This window comes from Terrapene carolina, unplaced genomic scaffold (assembly GCF_002925995.2).
Source record: "Terrapene carolina triunguis isolate 2854851 unplaced genomic scaffold, T_m_triunguis-2.0 Scaffold695, whole genome shotgun sequence".
NCBI lineage: Eukaryota > Metazoa > Chordata > Testudines > Emydidae > Terrapene > Terrapene triunguis.
The window spans coordinates 1,958,817-1,974,258 of record NW_020665046.1 but is presented as its reverse complement, the minus strand read 5'-3'; the positions used below and the strand labels follow the sequence as shown (position 1 = coordinate 1,974,258).

Genomic DNA, 15,442 nt, shown 5'->3' with positions numbered 1-15,442 from the left:
GGAGCCGCCAAGAGCCACGGCTGATGCTGGCTGATGAGAAGATCGGAGGGAAGGGGAAACTTTCCCAAGGGCAGATCGTGCTGCAAAGTCCAGCTGAGGCTGAGCGCAGGGCACTGAGGATCTGCCTTTGGGCACCAGCGCCCTCCATGCTGGAACAGCGACAGCAGCTCCACTGATCCAGCCACAGGATGAGATCCAGCACCAGCCCCTGGAGATGGGTGGCCAAGTTCCCACACTTCTGCCTTTGAGGAACAGCGGGATGCTTTGGGGTCTCTGTGCTGGTGCGTCCTCCCCAAACTCCTCAGCTCAGGTTCTTCCACCTCAGGCTACAGACTGAGCCCTCCTTGTCCTTCCCCAGCTGCCCAAGGAGGGAGTTCTTCTAAGGGGACAGCCCCATCTTGTCCCACAAAGAGAGCGCGACAGCAGTGGCCCCAAAGATGGCCATCAATGGGAGCGAGAGTGCAGGGTCCCGTCTGGCTGCTGAGTGAGGACGGCGTGGGACAGGAGTCACAACAGCTGGGTGGGATCGTGCTGTCCCAGCGCATGCCCAGTCAGACGGGCCGAGGGCACAGGATCACCTCAGAGGGCGCAGGGCAGGGGGAGCCGCGACCTCTCCCTGTCAGAAGGAGCAACGGGTAATTTAGGAGACAAAACACACGATGACGCTTCCCGGCAACTGGTCCAGGAGACTGAGGACCTGCTGACTCTGGCTTCACTGGCCTCCGGGCAGACTGGTGAGGGGCAAGAGGATGCCAACACCTATGCAACGTGCCCGAGCCTGGAACTGCCCCCACTGTGGTGCACTGGCTGTGGGAGCAAGGAAATGGATACCTTCTGCTTCGTCTGCTTCCAGAAAGAGGAGCTACAGCCCTTGCAAATGAACAGGTCAGTTCAATACTGCCTGCTCTCCCTCCCTCCCTCCCCAGCACCCAGGGCCAGCGAGGGGCTGGGGCCTTGAGTCACTCAGAGTTTGGGCAGGGAAGGGCTTCTGGGCATTCTCTGAAGGAGGGGTGTGGGCCTACATGTGGGGAAAGCCAATGGGACTGCCCAGCTGATCTAGGGAGGGGATGCGTGAGTGTCCCGGGGGCAGCAAGGCCAGCTCACAGGGCGTTGCCCAGGAACGGGCCCATAAACCTTACTTTGTCAAAAGTTTCTCTCAAGCAAGTGCCCCGTCTTCCCTCAGGATGTGGCTTCAAGCAGCTGGGACCTGGGTACCTTTCCAGCTGGAACGGGGGAACCTGCAGTATAGGGGAGAGAAGGGAGAGGTGTGTATGTGTACACACGTCTATGCGAGGGCATGTCAGAGTGCGTGTGTGTGAACATCTCTGTGTGTGTGCACATCCAGGCTGTTTGTACAGAGCTGCCTGCGTGGGTGTGTCTGTCTCTGGCTGTCTGGGGGTACACAAGTGTACATCTGGGGAGCACTCACGTTCAGGCATGCGGGAGTGTGTTTGTGGACAGGTACATCTCTGTCTCGGTGCCCACGTGTCTATCTACGCATCTCCTTGCCATGGGGTCAGATGTTGGAACAGGAGCCCAGCTCTGGGTGTGGCAAACTATGCCGGTCCTATGTGGAATTTATCTAATGCAACAAGTATCAGTGAGTGTTGCCTTTCCTGTGTGTCTCAACGCCTTCCCGGAGGCTGGGACAGTGATCCCTATTCAGGGCCTGATCCTGGGGCATCCCTGGCAAAGTGGCACCTGGGTATTCAGAGGTCCTGAGCCAACCCCTTCCTCAACCCAGGACTGTATCAGCTTCTCCTCCTGCCATTCGCAGTGCCCAGGCAGACAGACCTGAAACCAGGGGAAGGGCTCTGGCCAGCCCCTTCTCCTCCATGCAGGTCCCAGCAGTCTCGCATGGAACCTTTGCAGGGGTGACTGTGCCCGCTTGTTGATTAGACCCAACCCAGTGTTCCCCCGGCCTCACCCTTCCTCCACACTGAAGCCTATAGTCACTTGCCCCCCTCTTTGGGATGTGCCTTTTCCCTGGGGGCAACTCCTGCAAAGCAGTGCCCACTGGGCTGTGCCACGCGGCTCTGCTCCTCTACGCTGCAGCCTGGCTTCAGCACTGCCCCCTCTGCCAGTGATGCAGATGGCATTGTCTGCTCAGCCCCCTATGCCACTCTCCAGCCTGCGCTGGCTGTCCTGGAAGGTCCTGGCCTCAGGTGGGGTCAGGTGGGTTACTGAGGGAACGACTAGGTCTGTGGTGCCGGCTTGCTGACATAGCAGAAGTCAGGATGTGTTTCCCAGGGTACTGTGGATGCATGTTATCTGCCAGGCTAAGTGTATTCCAGACAGCTCCAGCCTTAGCTTCTCCAGGTGTGGTGATTGCTCATTGTGGATTTACCTGGTGGCAGGTGCAGCTTGGTAGGAGATGGGTGAAATGCAGCCTCCTCCAGGCTGGGATGCAGCAGCCGCTGTTTCACAGAGCACAGCCAGCTAGGACAGGAAGTGAAGAGACCATAATCATTTGCAGCAGGCTTTTAGGAAGGTGGAGTATAATCAGTCCCAATTAGATCTGGGCCAGGTTAACCCTCTCTTCCCTTGTGAAAAGCGCCGCAGGACCCTTAACCACTGCATGTGACTGAGGCTGGAGTTTCCCATCTTACCCACAGTGCCCCATAGGTATTGGACCAGTACTGATTCAGGGGCAGGAATCCGCAACCCTTCTGATGCCCCTAGACTTTCCTCCGAGGTCTCCCATCTAAGGGCTGGGCAGGCCCTGCCCTCCATAGCAGGGGAGAGGGGAGGAGAGCCTTGCTCGAGGTGGCGAAGATAAAGCACCAAGCAGCAGAATGGAAGCAAAGCTGGATTATGGGTAGCAATTAGCATCCTGCTTCTGCAGGGCTTGGTGTCAGGACCTCTGTTCCATGCCTGCATGCACTGTGCTCCAGCAGGCCCCACTCTGTGTGCAAGGGGTCCCCAGGCTGCAGCACTAGGGGGTGGGGATCCTTCAGCGCACACAGCTGGACCCGAGAGTATAACCTGGCCCATCCCAGGAAACAGCACCCCCTACAGGCAGGGCCCCGGGATTCATGCCAGCCTGGAGGAGGGGGCAGGGCAGCCCAGGAAGAGGGCTGCTCCTGGCCAGACAGTGCTCAGGGGACAGAGGGAAGCAGGGCTAGCCAGCACTGTACTGCTCTGTGGCTGGGAGGAGGAATAAGGTCCTGCCAGGTCCATTGCCTACTCGGGTTGTTAGGACTTACAGGTGACCTGCCCATCAGGCCTTGTGCTGTGGGGCCCAATCAGCGGGGACAGAGATGTTGGGCACAGAGGTGTTATCCTGCGGGTGCCGCTGCATGTTCACAGGTGGCCTCTAATTATTGAGGCACTAATTTTCAGTGCCTATGCGAGACCCCTGGTTTTCAGAGGCACTGAGTGCCCACAGGGCACATTGACTTCAGTGTGGGACCTGGAAGCTCAGGCCCTGGCCCCAGCCCCTCAGGCCCTGGGCACCCAGCACGCACCAGGCTGAGCCATCACAAAGACCGCACAGCCCCTGATAGAGTCAGCACCCCCCTGCACAGGTACACAGCAAAGCTACAGCAAATGGAATAGCCCCTCTCCCCGGGCAGCTCCGGGCCCCACCCAGCTTCTCCACAGGATGCATGCTGGGCCCACCGCTTGGGATCTGGAGTGGGCTGGCCACAGCTTTGGGGGTTCTAGAGTGAATTAGCTGTAGATTGTATCCCCTCTGCTCCTCCCCCTCACCCGCTGCTCCCCCCAGCACAGAGACTGCACTGCTGGATGATGGCTGCTGTTCATTGTCATTGTCAGATTCCAGCAGTGCCCAGGGCTCCAGCTGAGATCAGTGCCGCACTGTGTTTGGGGCTGCGACAGAGTCCCTGCCCTGCCCTTACAATCTCAACAGACAAGCCAAACGGAGGGGGCAGAAAGGAGGGGTTGTTATTCCCATTTCATGCTGGGGACCTGCAGCCCTGAGAGACTGGGGCTGTGTTTCTCTCCAGCCAACGGAACGCCATTAGCCTCCCCAGAGCTTCTCCCAATCTACGCCAGCATGACTGAGTCCTAAGTGACGTGGCCAAGGTCAGGCAGGAAGTCTGGCCCCTGGTCTCCTGAGTCCTGGCTTCCCCACCAGCCCCAGCCGTCCCATTCCCCACTCCTGAGCTGCATCCTCTCCAAAGCACTACCCCGGCTCCTTCCCGTCCCTAGGGTTACCTTCCCCTCCCTTGCCCAGGGTCACTGCCCACGGCTTTCCCTTTCCATCTCCAGGTGCTTTGCCACCCCATGGGGCATAGTCTGATCCCCTGTCCACATTGCAATCAGAGGAGTTACTCTGGGTCAATTCCCGTGGCAATGAGATCAGAATCGGGACCCGTTCATGTTAAGATGGTGATAAATGGGGAGTGGAGGGGCGGAAGGAAAGCGCACAGCTGGCTTTCTGGCCAGAACCCGGTTCTGCTCTCTGTGACACTGCTGTTAACCCAGAAAGAGTGAGGCTGCTCCAAACAGACCCAGGGTAGGTGTGTGGCTTCCTGGCCTTGCAGAGAGCTAGTCACAGGCTGGGGGGGGGGCTCCCTGTGAGCAAGCGCTGGGCTTGGGGGTATCCCTTTCCTGGAGGCTCTGGCACTCCCCTCCCTTGTACTTTCCACTCTGCTGCTTTGGGAATTGTTCTTCCCCCCCCCCCCCGACTGGCAGCCAAGCCACGTGCCCCAGCTCCCCAGTCCCCAAATTAGCGAACCAGATGGCGGGGATGCAAGGTGCGAATGCAGGCATATGCCTTCTCCAAGCTGCTCCTCCCAGGCAGCAAGACTCACTGGCTGCCAGGAGCTGAGCAGGACCAGGTATATGTGGGGTGGGGGCATCCTTCCCTCCCCCCACCATGGGAGCTGGCCTACAGCCTGCCATTTCCCTTTAACTCCCCCACCCCAGCATGCCTGCTCCTCCCACAACGGTCTGCGGAGGGGACAGTCACTGAACCAAGGCTCACTTCTACCTGGGGGCAGGGGGGCAGCTCCAGTCTTTCTGCGTCCTTCAAGTGACATTGGCCCCTCTCCAGTCTGCATGGGATTGGGGGCTGCATCCCTTTATTTTCATCACTTTGCTGCTCCATTTCCTCAGGCTCTTGGCTGTCATTCCCCCTCAACACCCCTCCCTCCCCCCGACTAAGGAGGAGACTTTGTGCCCATAATGTTGGGGAGCTATTGGCACTGGCAGGAATCAGCACTTTCCCCCACCCACACCCCGCTCTGCCGGTGCCCCTCAATCCTGACCCGCAGCCTCTGGCTACTCCAGGCCTGCCTTCCCCACCCTCCCTTCTTCCAATGCTCCTCACTCATGAGCTGCAGCCCCCTGCCTATCAACCCAGCGCCTTTCACCACCATGACAAGCCCTGGGCCTGGGAGATCTGAGTCTGGGAGAGCATTGCCGCATATCAGTAACACATCTCGTGCTCTGAGGTTGTCTGCGGGGAAGGTCACTTGGCTCCGGTGCTGGGGCTCAATGGGGCTAAGCTGAGGGCGGCCAGCTCCCTGCCAGCCCATGCAGGAAAGGGCACAGCAGTGGCAGGGCTGAGTCTGGACTGTTTGCTTGTTTCTGATGAGGCGCCAGGAGAAATGTTGAGCTCTGCGATGCAGGCGAGTGGAAGGGTCACACGCCCTCCGCTGCAGCCTTGGGTCCAGAGTCCTTACTCCAGCAGGCGACTGCAGCCACTTTCGCGCTGCTCGCCCTGGCCCATCCGCTGGGCGCCATGAGCTGACTGAGAGTTTCTGAAACCTCCCCAAGGGCACCACTGTCAAGGTATTTGTTGGGCTCTTTAGACAGCAGGGGATGTAAAGAAACATCTGCCCTTCTCCAGCGGCTCGATGCTGAGATGCCCAGCCCTGCTGGGAGATTCACACTTGGCGCAGGCTACAACCAGCTGGCTGCAACATTGGAAAAGGGTCAGCTAGGCAGAATAATGGTGCTTGGTCGTGCTGCCCCCTAATGGTGATGGAGCATCACTGCAGGCAGTGTGCTCAGGGGCAGATCTAGGCAGTCCAGCAGGGTCCCTTGGCAGGGGGCACTGGTGTGGTTCAGCTACACAGAGGTGTGCGTGTTGGGGGCAGAGCTGTGCAAAAACAGACATGGCAGGGCTGGGAAATCTTCCCATCCCCACTACCAGCACAGGGAGGATGTATGGGGCACACAGGGGCCTGTGGAGTGGCTCTGCCTCTGGCTTAGGATAGATTCTTCCCCTCCCCTGGCCTGGCTACTCAGAACAACCCCAAGGCTCCAGGCTTGGAGCCCAGCGTTGCAGCCCATGAGGCATGCTGTAGAGGAGCGGACTCACCCCTGCGGCACCCCCTACTGGTTGCTTCGGGGGAATCAGCTCATCCAGCATCTGGAGCGCCCTCTGCAGGCCAGTGATCCGCCTGTCCTCTTCTGGCCCCCATGTCCCTCCCAGGACCCAGTGCCCCTATTACTGGGATGCTGCTCCCTGGCAGTACCCCACAGATCTGGGTCTCCCCTCCCTGGGGAACCCCCACCCACTATCCCCACCTTGCCTCAGGATAAGGCCACTGCCAGTCACCAACTAGCCCCCACTCTCTGGGGCAGACTGCAGTATAGGCCACTCATCATCAGCAAGGTTGGGTTTGGACCTGCTGCCTTGGCCTAGCCCTGGGCTGCCCTCTGCAACCCCCAGTACCCCTTAGCCTTCTCCTAGGCTGCAGCCTGGGGCTTTCCAGGCTGGAGCTCCCCAACCCTACTCCACCCAGGTACTCTGTGTCTAGCTCCCTGCAGCCAGTCCCTTCTCTCTCTGAAGACAAAGAGAGACTTCTGAGTGCCTGGCACCCAGCCTCTTTATACAGGCCAGCTGGGCTCAGATTGGGGCGTGGCCCAGGTGCAGCTACTTCCCCAATCAGCCCAGTAGCTGCTTCTCCCTGCCACAGCCTTCTCCCAGAGCTGTTTCAAACCCCTCAGGGCAGGAGCAGGTAACAATCCCGCTATACATGCACAGAGGAATCGGGCCATGGGAGGGGCCTGGCGAGGCATTGGTCCCTAGCAGGCAGTGAGGAACCGCCGGCTGAGCTAAGCTGGGCTTAGCTATTTTCAGGCCTATCTCAGAGTCTCAGCAGCTAGCGCTTCTCACCACCTCAGCTGCCACAACGCCACACTCAGCAGAACAGGCGCTGCTTCCCTCAAGGTCACAAGGCCTAAAATTAGACCTGCCAGCTGCTCATTGGTACATGAGCCTGCCTGCCTGCAGCCCCCTCTGCTCTGATCATGCGAGCTGGGTGTGTGCTTTTGGGGGGGGAATGTGCAGGCCCCCATGCCTGCCAGGGCTCTGGTGGCATGGGAAGGAGGCATATCTGCATACCATGCCTGCTCCATGTGTGCCAGGGCCAGCAGACCGTGAGGCTCCCTGGGGTTGTGTGGTGGACCCAAGCTGTGGAGGAGGCTTTCATTCTTGGGGAGGTATGTGTGAAATTAATCACAATCAGGGGGCTTTTGAAAATCCCCATGGCTGCCCCTTCCACCAAGGAGCCCTGAGCATCTCTCAGCCTTTCATCAATCCTCCTCCCATGCATGTGTTCAGTGTAGCTGGGCAATATCCTGGCCCCGACTAAGGCTCCTGTATGAAAAGATCTACAATGCCCCCCAGGGAATTCCTACAGGACAGGGACAATATAGGCAAATCTATGTCATCTATCAATCCATCCATCCCCACTGCTCATCCCATGGGGTAGGTGGAAGGGCAGAGCCAGGGCGTGTTGGGGACTGGTTGGAGAAGGCAGCTGCCATTCTCTAGAGCAGCCTCTAGGCTGCTCTAACTTACATCCGGGGCTCTATTAGCCAACAGAGCAGTCCAGAATTAGGGAGGCATAAAGGTGACGCACAGCCCTCCCCTGTTCCACACCTGCTGGCATAGGCGGGACTCCGTAGATGCTCTGGGGCTGGAGCACCCACGGAAAAAATTGGTGGGTGCTCAGCACCCACCGGCAGCTCCCTGTGACTCCGCCCCCCTGCTCCAGCTCACCTCCACGAGCCTGCCGCCGCTTCCTGCTTCTCCTCCCTCCCAGCGCTTGCGCTGCGACACAGCTGATTTGTGGGGCAGGGAAGGAGGGGGAACACGGCGCGCTGGGGGAAGAGGTGGGGCCGGGGCCGGGATTTGGGGAAGGGATCCAATAGGGGCAGGGAGGGGGCGGAGTTAGGGTGGGGACTTTGGGGATGGGGTTGGAATGGGGGCGGGGGCAGGGATGGGGTGGAGTCAGGGGGCACAGGCACCCACCGGCACTGAGAAAGTTGGCGCCTATGCCTGCTGTGACATACAACACAGAATCTGGCCCTTGCACCCTAGAGGCACGGACAGGGGAATGGCACCCGCCTGAGCTCACATAGCAGGTCAGTGGTTGAGCCAGGCATCCTGTCTCCCAGATACTACGGTGATGACTGCAGTATCCACCAGACCACGCTGTTAGGGCTAGGGGTGCCCAGGGCATCTTGCCCTTGCATGCCCACTATCCTTTAGCGCTCCACACACTGTCAGCACACAATAATCCTGCCCAGACACTGAGAGCTTAGTGGCTTCTTTGCGGTAAAGGGCACAAGTGCCAGCTCGCCCAATAGTGGTGGGCCCATCATACCTTAAGCAGGAAGCCCCTATCCTGTTCTCTGTATCCCAGCAGCCAGCTCAGTCAACTTGCCAAGTGATCCACTATACCAGCCCTCCCTGCTCAGCCAACAGCTGCCTTCCCAAACAGCCCCCATCTTCCTCTGTGCACCCCCTGGTTTCACTGCAAGGAGGGCCTTGTGCCCATCCCATATGATCCTTTGAACCTGCAGCCCCGGGTACTTTCCCACGATTGGCTGAGCTGTAAGTGGCTCACTGCACACTCCTTGCACCTAGCATCCTCCCTAGGCCCCTGGGAGGGTGGCAAGTCCTCTCAGGGAAGTTACAGCTTCTTTGAAGCAGGTGAAGATGGAAGAGGCAGGGAGAACAGAGCAGCTGAGCATGGAGTCAGCAAGCCTGGGCTGGCTGCCTTCCCAGAATATAATGACTGATTATTCCAGGTTGGCACTGGGACCACCTCCCATACCTGGCAATGCTTTAAATTTCAACAGGCAGATGGAAGGGAAGCAGGGAGCAGCCAAGCCAGGCAGTGTTCGAACAGTGCAGGCTGAATGGGAAAGCAGGGCAGCCAGTCCTAGGCTGGGGGACCAGCCTCCCCCAGGTCACATCCAGACAGGAGCTGACTTTCCTCTAAGGGTCTCCACGCGCTTTAGGCACTCACTCCTTTAGCCTTCTGCAAGGAGAGTTGGTATCGTTATCCCCAGAGTACAGATGGGGAAACTGAGGCACTGAGCAGAGGCGTGACCTGGCAAAGGTCGTCCAGCAGAGCCAAGAATTCAGAGTTCCCTGATCTACTCAGTAAACCACATCCAGAGAAGGGCCCAATTCTGAACTGCAGTACAGCTGCACTCAGTGTGGCTCAGGGACCGTAGGGTCCTTCCTTTGTGACTCTGAATTCTGGGGCTACATGGAGACCAGTCCGGTTCCTGGCATTAGTCAGAGCAACCTCAGGATCACACCCCTTGCTGCTACCCCAGCTCTAGGCCACCTGGAGATTCCCCAGCGGCTGGTTAAGCTGGGTTTCAGGCATCTTTGCACTAGGGTGACCAGATGTCCTGATAAAATTGGGACTGTCCCGATATTTAACTCTTTGTCCCATGTCCCGACCGATGTACGATCAGGACACCATTTGTCCCGATATTGTAGGGTTGCTTGCCAGGCGTCCGGTTGGTGCAGGGCTGGCAGGCTCCCTACCCGGCTTGGCGCAGCTCCCCAGAAGTGGTGACAGCTCCTTCTGGGTCCTAGGCACAGGGACAGCCAGGGGCTCTGCGTGCTTCCCCCGCCATGAGAACCTGCTCCGCAGCTCCCATTGGCAAGGAACTGTGGCCAATGGGAGCTGCAGGGGCGGCGCCCACCTGGCTGCACCTCCCCCTAGGACCCAGAGGGAGCTGTCACCACTTCTGGGGAGCCACCTGAGTTAAGCCTCACCCAGAGCCCGCCCCCTCTCCCACTCCCCAAACCCCAGCCCTGAGCCTCCTCCCACACCCAAACTCCCTTCCGCACCCCAACCCCCTATCCAAGCCCTGAGACACCCCCCCTTGCAGAAGGGGCCAGAGCTGGGGCCGTGCGCCTCTGACTGATCCGTGGCTTGCGGTGGGGGCCGAAGCTCGGGCCATGCACCCCCAACCGACCCGCGACTTGTGGCGGGCGGCTTGCGGTGGGACTGCAGCTGGGGGCTGCAGCCGGGCCCATGTGCCCCTGATTTACCTGCAGCTTGCGGTGGGGATGTCACGGACTCACAGATCGTGCCCACTCTTGGCCCCGTGCGGTCCGTGGGGGGGTGCCCCTTTCAGTGCGACAGCCCTTCTCAGGGGTCCACTCTCTCTTGGGGTCAGGCCCCTCCACCTCCTGGAGCCGCACCTCTCTGAGCCTTAGCACATCTGTCTCTGCCATGGGCCCCCTCAGGGAGTCCACTCGCTCTGGGCCCCCGGGGCCTCCACCCCCGAAGGGGTTGATGCAACCCTGTTCTCTAGACCGGAGTGACTCTCAGCCAGCATAAAACAGGAGGATTTATTGAGAGTTGAACACAGCACAGGAAACTCTCAGGGCTTCAGGCCTGGCCTCCCTCAGCCTAGCACATCCCAGTCTCTCTGCATCCAGGTGGGCTCTGCCTGCTCCCCCTCTCCAGCCCAGAGCCCCACTGCTTCCCAGCTCGGGATCCCCGGCCCCAAGCCCCGCCTCTGTCCATTGTCTTCTCTCCAGGTAAACAGGGTTGTAAACTGGGGCCTCCTCTCCTCGCTTCTGTCCTCTGGCTGGAACCGGCTGGTTAGGTCACTGGGTCCTCACTCTGCAGCCCATTGTCCTCCCACTGGCCAGAACTGGCTGCGATTCCTGAGCTGGGTCTCCGGGTCCGGTCGCTGGGGTATCCATCCTCCAGGCCATTGGCTGGGGTCCCACGTTCCCTCTCCGGTCCTCTGTAACAACAAACTCCCCCTCCCCTCACCTCGTTAAACCAGTAACACCCAGGGAAACTGAGCCCCACGCCCTCCGCATGCAAACCATTGAAACCCCACCGAAAACAAAAAAACAAACAAGAAAATCCCCCACTTCGTCACAGGGGGCCAGAGCCTGGGCTGTGCACCCCCAACCCACAGCTTCCTAGGACTGTGTACCCCCCCCCCGACTTCAGTGGGGGCTGTGAGCCTGTGGCTGCTCCCCCCCACCCCGTGTCCCGATATTTTATTCTTGCAATCTGGTCACCCTAGTCATTACAGACAGCGCCATCTGTGTGTTGAGTGATGCCCCGCTCTGTATGCCAGCCCCACCCCTGCTCTTCCTGGTTACCGTTTGCTGTTGGGCTTGCTCCTTTGTGTGTCTTCCTCCTAAGCATTAACAGGAATGGGAGGACCCTGTGAACAGAGCTCTTGTGGGGGTCTGTATCCACACCCTTCTCTCCTAGTCCCCACCTGCAGTCCAGACTCCCTGGGAAGCAGCGTTATTGATTGGGTGTTGTTTACTCCCCAACTCGCTCTGTCCCCAGTGCTATTAAGGATGCTCAGAGCCCCTGTTACCAATAGGCACCTCAGAGCAGCCCAGCTCTGCGGTTGGCCCCATTAGCTCTGTTTGCTTTTGACAGCGTGGTAATTATGAGTCTCTTCCTCGCCCCCTTCCCCGCTGCATTATTTACAGCTGTCTCGATGCCGTTGGGCTGGGTGCTTGCGCTCGCCCAGCATCGCATCATCTCCCAGGAGATTTGTGCCTTATTTATAAAAACAACAACAGAACCTTGGCGCTTCGACTGTACCTTATTTACAGCCGGCCTCGTGTTCCACCCATGTGTCGTTCGCCAGCCCCAGGCTTCAATCTGCTGCAGCCGGTCCCCCCTTCCGCTAACCTGCCAAGACCCCACTGCAGGACTCAGCCCAGCTCAGGAAGCTGTGGGATTCGTTCCTTTAGTGTAAATCCCATTTTCTGGCGCCTTGATCGCCATGAGTCACCGTTTGTGATGACAGTCCTGCCCAGGAATAAACACCCAGGTGGCTGTTTGCGTAGGACAGGGGGCAGCGTCACTCTAGAAGGAGGCAGGTGCTTCCTAAGCGAGGGCTGATTATAGAGACATGTGGATCCCAGCACCCTTGTGTGATCTGGGGCTGAACATTGTGGTTCAGGCCTGCCTCTGATCCTTGCTGCACCTAGGGTTGCCAATCCTCCAGGATTGGCCTGGAGTCTCCTGGAATTGGCAGCGATCTCCCGGTGACTATTGAAAGCAATCCAGGAGATTTTAATAGGATATTTTAAGAAAATGACATTACATCATGTTGGAAAAAAGTCTCTTGGAATAGCTTCAGTCAGAGTTGGCAACCCTAGCTGCATCCTGGGCCAGACACTCTTACCTGGATGGCTGCTTTCCCTTGGACTCAGATTACACGGTTAACTGACCAGCTTGGATGCTCTGAGCCTGGCCCTGGCCGCAAGGAACATGGGTTTGGTGTTCTGAGCCTGGGGAGGAGAGGACAGCCCACTTCCATGGAGCTGTGATGGCTAAGCTCTGAAGGGCTTAGGAGCCCAGGATCTTCCCTATGGGGAGGGGGTGGCCTGGATTATTGTGCTCAGCGAATGTCGCCTGTTTCCTCCTATCTCTCATTTCTCTTTTCCCACGCTCTCTCACTCAGAGGCACCAACTCCATGGGTGCTCCGGGGCTGGAGCACCCATGGAAAAAAAAAAAAAAAAAAAAGCACCCACCAGCAGCCAGCTCCCCCACAGTGCCTCCCTTCCGCTGGCAGCCCCACCCATCAATTCCTCCCCCTCAGTGCCTCCCTTCCGCCAGCAGCGCCGCCAATCAGCTCCTCTCCCTCCCTCCCAGCACCTCCCACCCACCGTCATCAGCTGTTCAGTGGTGGGGAGAGGGAGGAGCAGGGAAAGGAAGAGGTGGGGGGAGGGAGCAGGAAGAGGTGGAGTGGGGGCTGGGCCTGCGGCAGAGCGGGGAGAAAGGTCAAGCACCCCGCAGGATCTGAGTAAGTCAGCACCTATGCTCTCACTCCTGGTGCCTTTCTAGAGGCCTCATGCGGTTCATTTCCCCTGCGTGTTTAATTCCAGTAAAACTCAGGCAACGGGCAGCTCTTCAGTCTCATGGCCTCAAATTATTCATAGCACAGGCCACCTCAACACGAGCTTCCACTCTGCCATGCCTTGGGCCTTCCATTTCCAAGGCCAAGGGCTGTTGTGGCCCTTCTTTGTGGAGACTGCTAGCATGGGGACTAACGGTGCGACCTCTGACCTGGACATGGGTCCCCCATGACCTGGAGTAAAGCCACCACCGAGGCCAGGATCAGCTGTTGGATGTAAATGGATTTCAGCTGCTACTGGCCTGGGCTGGAGTTGTACTAGTTGTCCTTACACTCCCTCTTATTTAACCCCCCTTTAGCCCATTACCATTCTGGCCCCATCACTGGGGACTTGACCGTGTTTAATGGAGCTGAAGTGGATCTGCTTTTGGCTCCTTCCCCGTGCTCGTCCCCCAGCACCATCTATGTTGCCATCCCAGCTCTGCAGCCGTGCTGCGGCTTTTAGTTAAGTCCTTTCCACAGGGTGGCCGGAGAGATTAAGTTTGTAGAGGATCCAGGTTGCCACTGTGATGCCTGGTGAAATGGAGGGCAACAAGGCTCCGGTCCAGGGATTATCTGGTGCGTTGGGTTGCTCCCGACAGCATATTCCCCAGGGCTTTGTCCTGCCCAGGATAAGTGTCTTACGTGCTGGTGGTTCTGCGGTTTAACAGATCTCACTGGCAGATGAAGGTTCTGCTGCAGTCGGATCCATAGAATCCCTGTTGGGATCAGGCCAAGATCCCCACAGGAACGGCCCAGGCACTGAAGATATTTCTCTCCTCTCCTTGCTCTTCGCAGTGTCGCTCTCATGCGAGATAATCCCCTGTCTGGGGATTACAGGTGTCTAGGCAGGCCCAAGGCGGAGATTAGCTCCACACAGGCCACTGCCGCCTGTCATGCATGGATGTTCAATGAGACGCAAGCGCACATGCCTTGTCCTGCCACCATGGCAGGTGGGCGTGGCTGTCTACCCAGCAGGCATGGGAGGTTGCATTTCCAGTCCTAGCAGAAGGTTTAGGAGAGGGCATCCCCCTCTGTTTAGTCCTGGCTCCTCCCTGTAAAGCAGTGATTCTCAAACTTTTGTACTGGTGACCCCTTTCACATAGCAGGCCTCTGAGTGCGACCCCCCTTATGAATTAAAAACACTTTTTTATATATTTAACACCATTATAAATGCTGGAGGCAAAGTGGGGTTTGGGGTGGAAGCTGACCGCTCAGGACCCCCCACATAATAACCTCATGACCCCCAAGGGGTCCCAACCCCCAGTTTGAAAACCCCTGCTGTAAAGGGATGGTGATCGTGTTTCCAAGGCCAGCTGCAAGGAAGCCCTCAGGGAATGGGGATGGATGGCCTTGCAGCTAAGGGTGCAAGTCACTGAGTGACCAACCCTCTCTATGCAGTGGGGCTATTCCTACAGCCTGACCATGGGTGATCCAGCAGCTGACACAATAGGCTATAAGTCAGGAAGATCAGGTTCTAGGCCCCACTCTGCCACTGAGTGGCCTTGGGCCTATCACTGCATGCTCTGTGCTTCAGTTTGCTCACTGGTGGAAGGGGGATTGATTATGCTTCTCTGCCAATAAGTGTTACATGGGTATTGTTCGTTAGTGTGTCTGTCCCTTTAAGTAGCCAAGGCCAAGCCAGGCTCTGATTGAGCCCCATATGCAGCAAAGGGCATTTATTTATTTAAGGGGAATAGAAGCCCAAGACATTATTACACATGATTAGAATTTGTAGATGGCCAGTTGTTTGCTCAGTGCTGTCCAGGACACAGAGACACAAGCTCTCTGCCCTGGACAGCTGAACACACCAAGCCCTGGGCACAGAGCGGTTAGAGAGCAGTGGATTTTGTTTTGACTAGAATAGATGTTGCAGAAACAGGGTGAAAGGTGGCACTAGGCATGCTGAGTTAGGGAGATCCACAGCACAACAGCCCACAGCCAGGAATGGGACAGGATGGGGGCTGGTGAGCCATGCAGTGTAGTAAGCAACCCATTCCAGGCCAGACCCCAGCTGGTTGGGGTAATTACTGTGAGAACCACAAGGTCTGTCTGTGTCCTGTAGCACCAGTAACAAATCCTCATTAACAACAAGGAGTCTGGTGGCACCTTAAAGACTAACAGATTTATTTGGGCATAAGCTTTCATGGGTAAAAACCTCACTTCTTCGGATGCATAGACTCCTTGTTGTTTCTGTAGATACAGACTAACACGGCTACCCCCTGATACTCAAATCCTCATTAATCACCCCAGAGAAGTCCTGTCTCTTCTCCCCCACCAGGGGGCACTGGTGGAGCTAAGGAAATGAGCTGGGGAGTGAGA

The 15,442-nt window shown here is 57.8% G+C and overlaps 1 protein-coding gene across 1 annotated transcript in view; it reads left to right on the top strand.

Moving 5' to 3' along the window:
• The first annotated feature begins 671 nt into the window (after window positions 1-671).
• The window catches only part of SBK1 (SH3 domain binding kinase 1), a 76,956-nt gene continuing 62,185 nt past the window's right edge, over window positions 672-15,442 (top strand). Inside the window, exon 1 of the mRNA XM_024215109.2 lies at window positions 672-885. Within this exon, the coding sequence (XP_024070877.1) occupies window positions 824-885 (62 nt within the window). The 5' untranslated portion in view covers window positions 672-823. The remainder of the gene's footprint in view (window positions 886-15,442) is intronic.